The sequence below is a fragment of the Callithrix jacchus genome, chromosome 19 (assembly GCF_049354715.1).
Source record: "Callithrix jacchus isolate 240 chromosome 19, calJac240_pri, whole genome shotgun sequence".
Classification (NCBI taxonomy): Eukaryota; Metazoa; Chordata; class Mammalia; order Primates; family Cebidae; genus Callithrix; species Callithrix jacchus.
In genome coordinates, this window is record NC_133520.1 from 28,981,687 (window position 1) to 28,997,686 (window position 16,000).

Consider the following 16,000-nt stretch of genomic DNA (forward strand, 5'->3'; position numbering starts at 1 on the left):
GTCTCCCGAATAGCCAGGGCTGCAGGCACGTGCCACCACCCCCGGCCAGGTCCCCATAAGTCCCCTCTTCTCTGAGCCAAACATCTTCACACCTTCTGGTGATCATTGGTGGAGGGGCCTGTAAGAGGTTCTGGCGTCAATGTGCCTGAATCGAGGGCTCCAAATTGGTCATGGCTCTCCAGATGGTCCAAATAGTTCTATTTCACAAACATTTATTAAGCATCTACTACATTCTAGGCACCGTGGTTATTATAAATCACTAAGACATTGTCTGCCCTAAAGGAGCTACGTGTATTTGGTAACGGCTTCACAATACATGACGAATAAGGTAGCATTAATTTACATTTGACGGCAAAAGTACCAAAAAAGAAAAAAAAAAAGAAAGGAAAGGAAAGGAGAGAAAGAAAAATAAAGGAAAGCAAGCAAGCAAAAGAAAGAAAAGAAATAAAGAAAAAGAAGCGTATTTAGGAAGCATCGGGTTGATCTCGGGCCACGGAACCTCTGGTAACTGGGTAGTGACTCTGTCATTGGTAGCTCTCCGCCCACACAGCCCGGACCCAGGGCCTTCGAGGACGTGGGCGGGGCCAGTCTCGCCACGCCACGGCCAATAGCCCAATCACACGCTAGCCACAGGAATTCCGGCTCCCATTGGCTGCAGGGGAAAACGGTGACCCAATCCTCATACACCTTAACGCTATCCTCTCGTGATCACTTCCGCCTCTGGAGTCAGGCTCCGCCCAGCTGGCCCGGCATCACTCGCGGCGCCGGAGTCAAGATGGAGGAGTACGCGCGAGAGCCTTGGTGAGCCTCACCGCTGTCTTTGCATTTCTCTTGCTCCCGCCCCGCTCACTGCTTTCCTTCTCCCCTGTCCAGGCTTCCAAGTTGCAAGCCAGACTCAACCGCAGCATCGTCGATTTGGGCCTGGTAATGCTGGGCAGTGCGGTCTTTCGCCGCCAGTCTTTTTCTTAGCCCTGTACCCACTATCTCCCTGGCCGCTTGAGCCTCGCTCTCCCAACCCAGCACCCCTGTGACTTTGGGGTGGATGGTGAAGAGGTCCAGACTTGAGTTTGATAGAACCTCGGAACCTTCTCCCAACGCAGGGCGTAGTCTATCTTGTGCGGTTAAAATCCCCTCTGTTCCCGGAGGTGACCTTGGGCGCGTCCCTCCGCCTCGCTTGCTCACTTCCTGCGTTGAGGAACAGAAGATAGGCGTTTGAGGGGGTTCCATTCTTGAGGTTTTACTTGTATCATGATGTGAATCCGCAGAGTGAAGCATTTTAAATGAATGGAACATAAATTTTAGCCAAGGGGTTTGGATAAGCTCCTTTAGGCCGTTGGGCTTTGTTTTCCTCCTTGGAATTCTTTATGGGGGTGGGTGGGGGGGCAAAAATTACCTGGGAAATAGGAAGAGGTAATACCATGTGTTCTCTGAAAATCCATGGACAGAAATTCATTCTTTCATTCAGCGTTTATTGAGCATGAATAAACCACATGCATAAATAATTATAAAAGAATGTAATTGCTGTCAGAAGTCTCAGGTTGCCAGAGTTTAAAGTTTCTGGGGTCATAAGTAAAAAATCAGATCTTGATATTTTGGTTAATCATTTGTTTTATTGTGTAAGAGCAAGAACCAAGATGTCCTCAATTTGTGAAAATGCCCAGGACCTTGAATTTTTACTCTGCTATCCTAGCCCTGTTGCCTGTTTTGTGTTTCCCTCTTTCCCAAATGGCATACAAAATACAAGTTTTAGGGTCTCCTGGCTCTTCAGACTTACCTTCTTCAAAGCGCTTATCCCCATTCTGGATTGTGCTCAGATATGTAGGACTCAGCATACTGTAAATAGCTGTTTGATGTACTGTAATGACACAGGTTAGCAGAGGGTTAAAATATTTAACTGTGTTGAGTTAAAGATCTTAGAAAAATAATGGGTTTTCATTTACTAAATTACTAGGTAGCCCCTTTGCTTTCACTTAGTACACATGTCCTGAAACAATATATATAATCAGTTACCTGGTTAGCTTTGTAGTCAAATCTGCTTTGATTTTCTGACTGGCCTGTTTGATTACAGCATTTCCTGAAGTTATTTTATAGGCCAAATATTTATTGATTGCAGCAGGTCCTGCAGTATAATCTGTTCCATTCCCTTACTGCATTAGCAAAGAAGGTTTTATGATTTGTGAATGAGAAATATGGTCATCTTTTTTTTTTTGCCCCGTTCTTAGCCCATGGCGAATTGTAGATGACTGTGGTGGGGCCTTTACGATGGGTACCATTGGTGGAGGCATCTTTCAAGCAATCAAAGGTTTTCGCAATTCTCCAGTGGTAAGTGAGTGAATGGTCTTATTTTATCACCATTTGAAACTTGGGTTTGATGGTATTACTGGTGGGCCCATCAGTGGCTTAGAAATGTACTTCTAATATGGTTTTGGTTGCTTCCTTTGTTTTGTTATAGGGAGTAAACCACAGACTACGAGGAAGTTTGACAGCTATTAAAACCAGGGCTCCGCAGTTAGGAGGTGAGCAGAATTTTCCTTTTTACTGAACTATTTTTTCCTGTTTATTTGAAGATGGAGCTATTTTTTATTTTTAGATTACAACAATTAATGATTTTAGTTTGGTCTAACAGTTTGTCACAAACATATATCCCCATAGTTCTTTCTTGAAAAGTTAACCTGAATTTTATGATACCCATTTGAAAATCTTGTCTCTGTCCTTTAGATACTGAGTGATTTTTTTTTTTTCTTTCTCCAGAAGAAAGACAGCGTGTTTAAAGCTCAGGTTTGAGGCCAGGTGAGGTGGCTCATGCCTGTAATCCCAGCACTTTGGGAGGCTGAGGTGGGCGGATCACCTGAGGTTAGGAGTTAGAGACCAGCCTGACCAACATGGAGAAGCCCAGTCTCTACTAAAAATACAAAATTAGCTGGGTGTGGTGGCTCATGCCTGTAATCCCAGCTACCTGGGAGGCTGAGGCAGGAGAATCACTTGAACCTAGGAGGTGGAGGTTGCAGTGAGCCAAGATTGCACCATTGCACTCCAGCCTGGATAATGAGTGAAACTCCGTCTCAAAAAAAAAAGCTCAGGTTTGTGAGTCAGAAATGATGGCTTCTGAGGTAACATAAAGCTGAAAAGAATATGAGCTGAAGGATTGGGGTTTCATGCAGGAGAAACTGATCAAGCTGATTGGGCTCTTCTCTAATGTGAGCTTTTGGACACTGCAGAAGTCATCGCAAAATTTGAAAAGATTCTATTTCTTGTACTTTGTAAACTTAGTTATTCAGAAGCTGGGAAAAGGGAGGTGATGAAAAAATGTTTGTAGGTTATATTCCCTTACAAAGGTATAGTCAGGGCTGGGTGCGATGCTTCACACCTGTAATCCCAGCACTTCGGGAGTCTGAATTGGGCAGATAGCTTGAGCTCAGGAGTTCAAGACCAACCTGGGGAACACGGCTGCCCATATCCCTAGAAAAATGCAAAAATTAGCCAGGCGTTGGGGCATGTGCCTGTGGTCTCAGCTACTAGGGAAGCTGATGTGGATGTATCACTTAGCCCAAAGGTTGAGGCTGCAGTGAGATTGCGCCACTGCACTCCATCCGGGGTGACAGAGTGAGACCCTGTCTCAAACAACAACAAAAACAAACAACACAAGGATATAGTTAGATTGGAGAGACTGGATATGAGGCATGAGAAAGACTTAATATTTCAGTCATTCCTTAGAAGTTTTGGGCATCAAAATAATCTCTTTGTTTTTCTTGAGAAGTTAGTAGCCAATATCTACCATTTATTGAGTGCTTAGCATTTGCCAAGCACTCTGCTAAGCGTTTTACAGCATTATTTTATTTAATTCTCACAATAATGAAGAAATTAGTACTATTATTATCTCCCATTTTCCAGACGAGGACATTTAGGCCCTGAGGGTTGAGGTAATGTATCTTTTTCAATTTTTCTCTCTGTAATCATTACCTACCCTGGCAAGTAATTATAACTAGTTTTTCTTTGTTTTAGTATTGGTGTTGTTCAAGAATGATAAGTGGTATTAAAGTCCGCACCAAACCCTGAACCGCTAGTATATGCAAAAGCCATATAGGTTTTTGCTTGTTTTTTTTTTTTTTTTTCTTTTTTTTTGAGAGGCTGCTTCTATCATCTTATGCCTTTTCAGTGAGTTAAATGCCATCAGGTAACTGTCACTGCCAAAAGAATTCTGTAGACATAACAACTAAATGATTAGCCAGGCATGGTGGTGCATGCCTGTAGTCCCAGCTACTCAGGAGGTTGAGGCAGGAGAATCACTTCCACTTAGGAGGCGGAGGTTGCAGTGAGCTGAGATTGTGCCACTGCACTCCAGCCTGGGTGACAGAGCAAGAATCCGTCTCCAAAAAATAAAATAAAAAAATAAATGTAATGTGGTACGGTGGAACAGAAAAAGGACATTTAAAAACTAAGGAAATCTGAATTAAGTATGGACTAATTAATAGTAATGTGTCAGCTGGGCGCAGTGTCTCACACCTATAATCTCAGCACTTTGGGAGTGGATTACCTAAGGTCAGGAGTTGAAGACCAGCCTGGTCAACATAATGAAACCCTGTCTTTACTAAAAATACAAAAATTAGCTGTGTGTGGTGGTGAGTGCCTGTAATCCCAGCTACTTGGGAGGCTGAGGTAGAAGAATCTCTTGAACCTGAGAGGTGGAGGTTGCAGTGAGCTGAGATTGTGCCATTGCACTCTAGCCTGGGTGACAGAGCAAGAATCTGTCTTAAAAAAAAAATAGTAATGTATCAATATTGGACCATTAGTTGTGGCAAATGGTCCGTGCTAATGTAGATGTTGGTAATAGAGGCAACTGTGAGAGTTTTTTTTTTTTTTTAAAGGGGTGAAATAGAGGAAGAGTGAGTGGTGTTACGAGTGAATCAGAATTATCCATTTCAAATCCTTGAGGTTAGCCTTTTGTAGGAAACTATTGAGAAATTTTTATGGTATTTTAAATTCTAAAAATACTAGGAGGATGTTTTTATTAATTTGGTGAGCATTTACTAAGGCACTGAAATCAAGGTGCAGGGACAGTTCTGAAAGATCTTATTTTTTCTTATTTTTTTATTTTTTATTTTTTGAGAGGGTTACTCAGGCTGAACTGCAATGGCATGATCTTTGCTAACTGCAACCTTCACCTCCAGTGTTCAGGTGATTCTCCCACCTCAGCCTCCTGAGTAGCTGGGATTACAGGCGCATGCCACCACAGCCCGGATAATTTTTGTACTTTTAGTAGAGTCAGGGTTTCACCATATTGGTCAGATTGGTCTCGAACTCCTGACTTCAGGTGATCTGCCTACCTTGGTCTCCCAAAGTGCTAGGATTACAGACATGAGCTACCACGCCCAGCCTTAGGTCTTATATTTTCATAGGAAAATTAAGATATGATTTTGACATGTCCCTGTTATTCTTTCAGTACTTTGTTGCATTTTTGAAGAAGACATTTCAGGCTCATCTTGTACTTTTCCTGCCCTAGCTGTGGGCAGGGCAGCTTTTCCTGTCGTAGCCATTTCTCCAAAGAGCCCAATTCCTTTTAGTTGAGACTGGCATTTAGGGCCAGGAGTGGTGGCTCGCACCTGTAATCCCAGCAGTTTGGGAGGCCAAGGCAAGAGAATGGCTTGAGCCCAGGAGTTCAAGACCAGACTTGGCAACTTAGAGAGAATGCCTCTCTACAAAACGAAATTTAAAGAAAAGAAAAAAAAAAACAAGAATAGTATACAATCTGTCTCTCTCTATATCCATATTAAAAATCACGAGTTTGCATCGATACCTCATATTTCCGATTCAGCCCCACAGGATTCTTTTTTTTCTCAAGGAGGCATTGAATCCGTTTTCTTCCCTTTCATATGTATGCCTGCCTTCTTAACCTGCTTGGTCTGTGGTACCCCACAACAGGCTGCCGTTTGTCAGGGTATGCTCTGACACTCCATGCTGGGCTGCCTTCCTTGTGAACCTCTCCCTTGCTTAGGCTCTAAAACCTTGTTCTAGGCTGCCCAGGTGTGTGGACGTTCACCTCCTCTGGCTCTGGCTCCGCACACCAGGCTACCCTTTATGGATGATCTCCTCCTCACCTTGCTTAGACTCAAACTCTCCATTCTCATCAGCAGCCAAAACTTATTCTGGCAATGATTCTCAAGGGATGGGGAGATTTCAGGCTCTCATGAGGATATGGGAGGGTCTTGTCAGAAAAATGTAGTGAATTCTAATATACCTAGACATCATAGCTCTTTCCTAAGGCATAGAATTACTGAGTTAGAAGAAATAGCTGGGTTTTTTTTTTTTTACATAGTATGTGATGTCTAATATTAGACTAAAAATGAGGATACTTATGCTATACTTTCACTGGTACTACCCACTAGATTTAATTGATAATGTGAGAATTGGAAAAAGATCCTGGAGATGCTCTGGTTCAGACATTTGGTGGAACTCAGTTTATTTCTCTTACTAACACATGTTACCTCCTACCCTGAGATTTCAGAGGGTAAAGATTAAAGTAACTAGAGCTATTTTGTGAAGCTTTTTTCTTTTCTTTTCTTTCCTTGGTTAAACAAGTGAGGCAGTGAGAATGGAGACAACAAAGAAAGGACCAGCTACTTTTTTCTTTAATCTTATTAAATGTAATAACTTTTTATATGATGCAAGTCTTATGTACTTGTTTTAGACTTGGGAAATATAGAAGAACACAATGAAATAAAATCATCTGTTATGTCATCCAGAAATGCTGACAATTAAAATCTTCGTGTTGTCTTTTTAGATTTTGTTTGTACTTACGTATGTATGTATGTGCGTGGGTCTTTGTTTCTCTATTTTGCAATATTTTTATATTTAGGCAGAGTTTAAGTGCAAAATAATCTGCTGATCTAAGGTTTTTGTTTTTGAGATGGAGTGCAGCCTGTTGCCAGGCTGGAGTGCAGTGGCACAATCTCAGCTCACTGCAACCTCTGCCTCCCGGATTCAAGGGATTCTCTTGCCTCAGCCTCCTAAGTAGCTGGGACTACAGGCCTACGCCACCACGCCCAGCTAATTTTTGTATTTTTAGTAGAGATGGGGTTTCACCGTGTTGGCCAGCTTGGTCGCAAACTCCTGACCTCAGGTGATCCACCCACCTTAGCCTCCCAAAGTGCTGGGATTACAGGCATGAGCCACTGTGCCCAGCCAGTTTATTTCTTTTAGCCTTTGGGCCATTGCTAATTTTCCAGCTGATATAATACAATCCAAGCTTTATCCAAAAGAAATAATCTGACTCTTGTTCAGTGTTTATTCAAACTTGTGTTTGCATGTATTTGTTTGGACTGTAAGAGTTTTGAGAATATAGTGAGTGTTGTTTTTTGAGTACAATATTTTAAATAGAAGGTGGAATTTACATTAGTATTTGCTTGTTTCTTTTTACAATAAAATAGGTAGCTTTGCAGTTTGGGGAGGCCTGTTTTCCATGATTGACTGTAGTATGGTTCAAGTTAGAGGAAAGGAAGATCCCTGGAACTCCATCACAAGTGGTGCCTTAACGGGAGCCATACTGGCAGCAAGAAGTAAGTAGTCATTAGACACACTAGTAGAAGCCACATTTTTTGGAAAACCTCATCTACCTTAATTGAATGACATCTGTAATATATAAAACTGAGCATTGACCAGGCACAGTGGCTCATGCCTATAATCCCGTCACTTTCGGCAGCTGAGGCAGGTAGATTGCTTGAACCCAGGAGTTTGAGATCAGCCTGGGCAGCATAGGGAATCTGATCTCTACAAAAGAAATTTTAAGTAGCTGGGTGTGTTGGTGCATGGCTATAGTCCCAGCTACTCTGGAGGCCGAGGCAGGAGGATCACTTGAGCCTGGGTGGTCAAGGTTATGGTGATTTGGGGAAAAAGCAAGGGGCTCTATTTATTTGGAATATTTGAGAATGAGAGGGCATGGAATTCTAACCCACATATTACAGTGGTTGAGAGCACTTCAGGTCCCAGTTCTGCCATTTATTAGCTGTATGACTGGGCAGTTTACCAAACTTTTTATACTATGGTTTCTTCACCAGTAATCTGGAGTTAATTAATAATTATACCTGCCACATAGAGTTGGTATGACTAAGAAACTTAGAACCATCTTCTGAATCCTTGGGACAGAGAGCAAAACAATTTATTTGAGCTTAGTGGTTTAGACCAAGGAGTTTGCAAACTGTTTCTGTACAAGGCCAGGTAGTGAATATTTTAGGCTTTGTAGGCCGTGTGGTCGTGGCCACAGCTACCTAACTCTGCTGTCATAGCGTGAAAGCAGCCAGGGGTAATACATAAACAAAAGAGTACAGCTATGTTCCAGTAAAACTTGATTTACAAGAATAGGCAGTGGGTGGCTGGAGTTTACTCTGGGTCTTAGGCAGTGAGAGAGAGTTTGGGGAAGCAAGTAGCCATGTGGACAGTTCTCTTCTTTACAGTAGACTAAATTTCTGTAAAAAAATAATCTCTTCGTTATTAATGTCTTCAGATGGACCAGTGGCCATGGTCGGGTCAGCTGCAATGGGTGGCATTCTCCTAGCTTTAATTGAAGGAGCTGGTATCTTGTTGACCAGATTTGCCTCTGCACAGTTTCCCAATGGTGAGTCTTCTATTTGCTTAAAACCATAGCACAAATGTTTTGGAATGGTTTTCTGATGGTAAGAAAGAACATACTTTGTTTGCTAAAATGTGTAGTGTGTATTAATATGCTGCGGTTCATGAGGACTGTGATAATAGGTAAAAAATGAACATGTTATGTTTAGCCACAATAACAAGTTTTTTGTGTAAAAAAATTTGCTGTTGATCTTTATAGTACTTAGGTTTTATCAGTGCTCATATATTACAAGAAATATCTGATCATTTTAAAGAGGCTTGAAAAATGGTTCTATAGATGTATAACCATAATGATAGTCAAGTGACAACTTAGTATTGTACATCTGCATGCCAGACACTGTTTTAGTTAATGAACAGGACGGTCCCTGCCCTCAAGGACTTACATTCCGGTAGGGGAAGACAGACTAACACATTCACAGATAAATTAGCTGATTTTAGATAGTGTTGCTTGTTTTGAAGAAGAGAGTAGTGGAAAGTGACTCGTATTTGGGAAGGTCACTTTAGGGCTCACCGGGGAAATGCCTTTAAGAATTTGTTGCCTGTTGTTCTACTGTCTGATGCAGAGAGCAAACAAAAAACTTCTGTCAAGATGGTACATTCCTGTAGTCCCAGCTACTCAGGAGGCTACTCAGTTGAACCCAGGAGTTCAAGGCCAGCCTGGGCAACAGAGCAAGACCCCATCTCTTAAAAAAAAACTTTATTGTCTAAACAAAAATATCCCTTGACAGTGGAAGGATAGAGAAAGATATTGTGAGGTGGCCGGGCACAGTGGCTCACACCTGTAATCCTAGCACTTTGGGAGGCTGAGTCAGGTGGATCACTTGAGGTCAGGAGTTTGAGAGCAGCCTGGCCAACATGGTGAAGCCCAGTCTTTACTAAAAATACAAAAATTAACCGAGCATGGTGGCACATGCCTGTAATCCCAGCTCCTCGGGAAGCTGAGACACAAGAATCATTTAACCTGGGAGGTGGGGGTTGCAGTGAGCTGAAATTAGGCCATTGCACTCTAGCCTGGGCAACAGAGCAAGACTTCGTCTCCCAAAAACAACAAAAAAAAGATAATGTAGTGAAAATTTGACCTGGCATTTTGGAAGGATATACGCAGAATAGTGAGACATGTTGAAAATCATTTTTGGAGCTTGGGAAAGATTGAGCATTAGGAATAGATCATACTTCCCAATTTGCTTTGATTTCCCCAAGGCACTTAGCAAGAGATTCAGTATCTTTTTGGCACAATTTTCCAAGTGCACTACTCTTTAGATGCCAGTGAGGTGTGGTCTAGACGACCTTGCAGTCCCTCTCACCTTCTGTTTGTTTTTTTTTTTTTTTGAGACGGAGTTTCGCTCTTGTTACCCAGGCTGGAGTGCAATGGTGCGATCTCAGCTCACCGCAACCTCCGCCTCCTGGGTTCAGGCAATTCTCCTGCCTCAGCCTCCTGAGTAGCTCGGACTACAGGCACACGCCACCATGCCCAGCTAATTTTTTGTATTTTCAGTAAAGACGGGGTTTCACCATATTGACCAGGATGGTCTTGATCTCTTGACCTTGTGATCCACCCGCCTCGGCCTCCCAAAGTGCTGGGATTACAGGCGTGAGCCACCGCGCCCGGCCTACCTTCTGTTTGTTTTTCGTTCCTTACTTCTGAGTTAACACTCTGCTGTGATGGTCACTTTCCAATTTTCTTTGACCACTTCAGTGTGAAAGACTACATAAAACATCAAAAGAGTTTCATATTCTAGAAATTCAGAAGCGGATATAGTAAAAACTTAAATAGTTACATTGTCTTATAGAAGTCAGCCTTGAGTACTTTGTTTTCAGCTTTTTTCCTCAGAGGGAATTTCCTTATTTTACTTTATTTTAATTTTTTTTGAAACAGAGTCTCTGTGGCCCAAGCTGGAGTGTAGTGGTGTGATCTCGGCTCTCTGCAGCCTGGACCTCCTGAGCTCAGGCGATCCTCCCACCTCAGCCTCTTGAGCAGCTGGGACTATAGGTGTGCACCACCACACATGGCTAATTTTTGTATTTTTTGTAGAGACAAGGTCTCTGCCCAGGCTGATCCTGAACTCCTGGGCTCAAGAGATCCTCCTGCCTTGGCCTCCCAAAGTGTTGAGATTACAGTTGTGAGCCACTACACTTAGCTGGAATCTCCTTTTGAGTAATTAAAACTCAACATTTGATGTTAACTGGCTGTTTGATCCATTCGTTGATGAAAATTCTTCTTTATGTTGGTGCTCTTTACTTTTTGGTATATTTTTAGTAAGGCTAATACTGGTTGTTTCTTTCTGTGTGTAATGCCTCTTTCAGAAGCTCTTGTAAAGCAGGCCTGGTGGTAATAAAATCTCTGAGTACTTGCTTGTTCATAAAAGATTTTATTTTTCCTTCAGTTGTGAAGCTTAGTTTGGCTAGACAGAAATTAATAAGGATATCAAGGACTCGAACTCAGATCCGGAACAAGTAAACTTAATAAATATTTATAGAGCTCTCCACGTCAAATACATAAAATATACATTCTTGTAAATACCACATCACACCTACTCATAGGTTTAAATGAAACATTGATTGGCCATTATTAATACCCATTTTTTTTTTCAGAATAAAGCAATATTTCCATTCACCCTCCCTCTCTCTCTTCCTCTTTCTTTCTCTCCTTTACTCATTTTTTTTTCTTCTTTCCTTCTCTCAAAAAAAGAAATCAACTTGTAAACCTCTAGATCCAGGTTGGCAATGTCTCTCTCATTGCTTGAATTCCTTCCTTCCCTTCCCTCCCTCCCTCCCTCCCTCCCTCCCTCCTCCCCCCTTCTTCCCTTCCTTTTTTCTTCATCCCTTCCTTCTTCCCTCCCTTCCTGCCTTCCTCCCTTCCTCCTTCCCTCCCTAAAAAATAAATTAATTAATTAAAAAAACTCAACATTTATATAGAAGCAGCCTAAAGAGGTGTATTTATTTTTAGACAGGAGATGTGTTTCTGAAATCTGCGTAGTGGGGAGATCTTTGAAAAGTTAATTATATTTTTCCAATGAACTTACATGAAAAAGCTTTTAGAACAGTGGAAAAAGATTAGATAGAACTGTATTTAAATGGTAACAGTGGTTTTCTCCAGTTTATCTTTTTTACCCAATATCTTCTCAATTTTTCTGTAATTAACAGATAACTGCATTTATAGTGAAGTAAAAATATGTGAGTGAAGCATTTTGAAAGCTTCAGAGAATTCTGCCACTGCCCTCTTTCTCTCTTCCAGGTGTTTTCTAGTCTACTTCAGTTTTTCTTAAAGGAGAAAAGAGTGACTCATCCCCTAAAAGTCTTTTTTTTTTTTTTAAGCCGCTTCGTTTTTCTCAGTTGACAGGCTCTCCTATCCTTTGGAAATGAAAACTGCAAGACTTTGTTCTACAGCAAGCTGGGGAGGGGTGGGGGGATCTTCTCATTTCAGATCTCTTTCCCTACTTAATTGGTTATATAAATTGGATTACTAAGGTCTCTTAAAACATGACTAAGATACTTACCATTTGTGAAAATAATTTTAAATAGCTACTGAAAAATATGACAAGAAGTGGGAGAAACTCTTCCAATCTTGGTATATGGCAGCTTGTTACAGCAATTGCTGTAACAACTTGAATTTTGCTTTTTGCTAAAATTAATCTGTCTGACTTTCCTAGCATAGTGTTTGAGAGCTGCTCATTCTGGAGCATAATAAGCCAGTCTGTCATATGTTATACCAAATTGGAAGGTTTTCCAGTACTCTTATGGGAATTAGGCAGATCTATACAGAAATTAGGGTTATAGCTTAATTTAGCATTTTTTAAGATGATTGATTTTATTTACTCTCTATAGAGACTTGTTCTTTTTAATTATATAATATTCAGGTGATTTTTTAAAAATCCTTTTTATTTCTCCCTTGCAGGTCCTCAGTTTGCGGAAGACCCCTCCCAGTTGCCTTCAACTCAGTTACCTTCTTCACCTTTTGGAGACTATCGACAATATCAGTAGGACTTCTTTCCTAGGATTTCTTTAACAGAATAAGTTGTAGTTCGAGAAGGATTTCAGAAGATCAAGTTACAGGCCGTTTTAAAACCATGGGACAGCTATGGCCAATAGGCTATGAAGAGACATTTAGCACTTTTTTCTATTTAAAGGAACAAGGGGGAAAGGGGTGCTAAAAGACAATGCATTTATTTATTCACACTTGAATTGCATTTGTGATCAAAATAAATGTCTAAATCATTAAAGGAAAATACAGTAAGTGCTTGAAAGGTGAAGGACCAAAGCGCCTAAAAACAGTGAAATATGATTATCATCTCTGGGGACTTCTCTGCCTGGTTTTGTGTGTTCTGTTATTCAAACAATAAAAAGCTGGAACTTACTCTTTCTTTTAAGATAAGTTGTAGGCTTGGACGTTTCATGCTCACATACTTCAAATAATGCATGTTTTATAGTTAGTCCTTCATCTCACTTGAAGTGACTTATGTATGAGAATTATGCAGAGTCAACATGGATCATTTCACAGTGAAATGCTTTTTGGATTGAAGGATATGGTAAAATATTTATACTTTACTTTGAAAGTAAAATACACTATGTCTTGGTTTTGAGGATATTGGATACAAAACTCTCCTACCTTTAGGGCTTCCGAGTCTTAATTCCTGATCATCAGAAATTTCGCCAGAAACAACTTGCTTCCAATATACCCAGCTCTATATGAGAAATTTGTGAAGACTGTTACTGGCACTGGAAGAGTTGGGAGTTTCTTGTATGCTTGAAAATAAAATACGTAATGTTTTGAATGTGTTCCAAGTTGTCTGAAGCTGATCTTCATAAAGGATATATTTAGGGGTCTGGTTGGGCCTGGAAAATGGACGGGCACTTCAGAACAACAGGCCATTTTCCTGATAATATTGGAAGTGACATGCCTTATAGGAGGCATGATGTAAAGTTAATTCCACATTTGCCTGCATCTGTGGGAAGTGGAGAACAAATCCATGTGGGTACTGTAAACAGTTTATCTTTTGTCCCAGTGCTGTACATATGGTAGGCATTTAATTGCTGATTGTGTTTGGGTAATTTGGGGTTTTTTTTACTGTGGTAAAATATACAAAAAAATATTTATGAACTGTTGGTAAGTGTATAATTCAATGGCACTGAAACACAGTCACAATGTTGTATAATAGTCACCACTATGTATGCCCAAAATGTTCTCATTATCATCAATATAAACTTGTTTTTAGAGACAGGGTCTTACTCTGTAACCCTCGGCTGGAATACAGTGGCACAATCATAGCTTACCGTAGCCTCAAACTCCTGGCCTCAAGCCATCCTCCTTTGTCAGCCTCCCACACCCCATCCTGGGATTACAGGCATGAGCCACCACGTCCAGCCTTCACCAACATAAACTCTGTACCTTTAAACTTCCCATTCTCTGCTGGGCATGGTGGCTCACGCCTGTAATCCCAGCAGTTTGGGAGGCCACGGTGGGCAGATCACCTGAGGTCGGGAGTTCAAGACCAGCCTGACCAACATGGAGAAACCCCGTCTCTACTAAAAATACAAAAATTAGCTGGGCGTGGTGGCGGTACTGTATAATCCTAGCTACTCAGGAGGCTGAGGCAGGTGAACAGCTTGAACTCGGGAGGCAGAGGTTGCGGTGAGTCAAGATTATGCCAGTAGACTCCAGCCTGAGTGACAAGCAAAACTCCATCTGAAAAAAAATACTTCCCATTCTCTCCACTCCACCAGCACTAGTAACCACAATTCTGCTGTCTGAATTTGTCTTTTCTGAACTTTATATAAGTAGAATCATATAATATTTGTTTTTGTGTGTCTGTCTTAATGCACTTTGCATGTTTTAAGGTTATTCATGTTGTAGCATGTAGCAAAATTAATTTTTATGGCTGAATATTCCATTGTGTGCATATACCACATTTTGTTTATCTGTGATGATCAGTTGGGTTGTCTCTGCCTTTGGCTTTTGTGAATTATGCTATCAACATTGGTGTACAACTATCTGTTTCAATTTCTACTTTTGATTCTTTTGGATATATACATAGGAGTGGGATTGCTGGGTCATATGGTAGTTCTAGGTTTAACTTTTTTTTTTTTACACACACAGTCTTGCTCTGCCTAGGTTGGAATGCAATGGCATAATCATAGGTCACTGCAGCCTTGACCTCCTAGACTCAAGGGATCTTCCCGCCTCAGCCTCCCAAGCAGCTGGTACTAGAGGTATGCATCACTATGCCTGGCTGAGTTTACATTTTGTAGAGATGGAGTCTCGCCGTGTTACCCCAGCTAGTCTAAGCGATTTTCCTGCTGCAGCCTCCCAAAATGCTGGGATTATGGGTATTAGCCACCATCCCCAGCTGAATTGTTTAATAAATAGTCTAAAACTAAATTTGGTATACTAGTTGTTTTACTTACTAAAATAAATAACTGGAGAAACAAGCAGATTAGGAAGGAGGCTTTCCCTACTGGAATAGTGAAGTTAGTTTCTCACTTTTAAGGTTGAAATGCCTGTCAGAAATATCCTATTTGTTTTTCCTTGTATCTGACACCTTGTGCCAAACTGGCATGCAATAGTGGATTACTTTTTTAAATAGAGACAGAGTTTTGCCACATTGCCCAGGCTGGTCTTGAACTCCTGGACTCAAGTGATCTTCCCACCTTGGCCTCCCTAAATGCTAGGATTACAGGCGTGAGCCACTGTGCCCGGCCGCAGTAGTGGATTTCTGAATCAGGGTTTGCATATGGATACAACTCCACCTGCTGTTGAAAGTGCATCTGTTAATTAGCCAGGCAAGGTGGTATGTGCCTGTGATGCCAGCTACTTGGGAGGCTGAAGCAGGAGAATCACTTGAACATGGGAGGCAGAGGCTGCAGTGAGCTGAGATCGCGCCACTGCACTCCAGCATGGGTGACAGAGCCAGACTCCATCTCAAGAAAAAAAGTGCATCTGTTTTCAAATAGGAAATGTCTGCAAATTATGAAGGCATGGTCATAGCTCCACCCTGTGGCATGTTACTTTTAGTTAAAACTCATTATCCAAATTCTATCTAGGCTGGGCCAAGTAGCTCATGCCTGCAATCCCAGTACTTTGGGAGACTGAAGCAGGCAGGTCACTTGAGGTCAGCAGTTCGAGACCAGCCTGGCCAACATAGTGAAAACCTGTCTCTACTAAAAATACAAAAACTAGCTGCATGTAGTGGTGTGTGCCTATAATCCCAGCTACGCAGGAGGTGGGAGGCTGAAGGCAGGAGAATGACTTGAAATAATAAATGCTTTTTTTTTTTTTTGAGACAGAGTCTTGCTCTGTCACCCAGGCTGGAGTGCCGTGGCACAATCTCAGCTCACTGCTACCTCCGCCTTCTGGGTTCAAGCAATTCTCCTGCCTCAGCCT

General features: G+C 41.5%; 1 protein-coding gene across 1 annotated transcript; it reads left to right on the plus strand.

The window, feature by feature from the left end:
- Positions 1-758: 758 nt before the first annotated feature.
- Positions 759-13,398, plus strand: TIMM17A (translocase of inner mitochondrial membrane 17A). Its single transcript, XM_002760643.7, has 6 exons — positions 759-801; positions 2,223-2,322; positions 2,453-2,516; positions 7,425-7,553; positions 8,498-8,608; positions 12,518-13,398. Exons 1-6 carry the CDS (start codon positions 776-778, stop codon positions 12,601-12,603), a joined length of 516 nt encoding a protein of 171 aa, XP_002760689.1. The 5' UTR covers positions 759-775; the 3' UTR covers positions 12,604-13,398.
- The last annotated feature ends 2,602 nt before the right edge of the window (positions 13,399-16,000 follow it).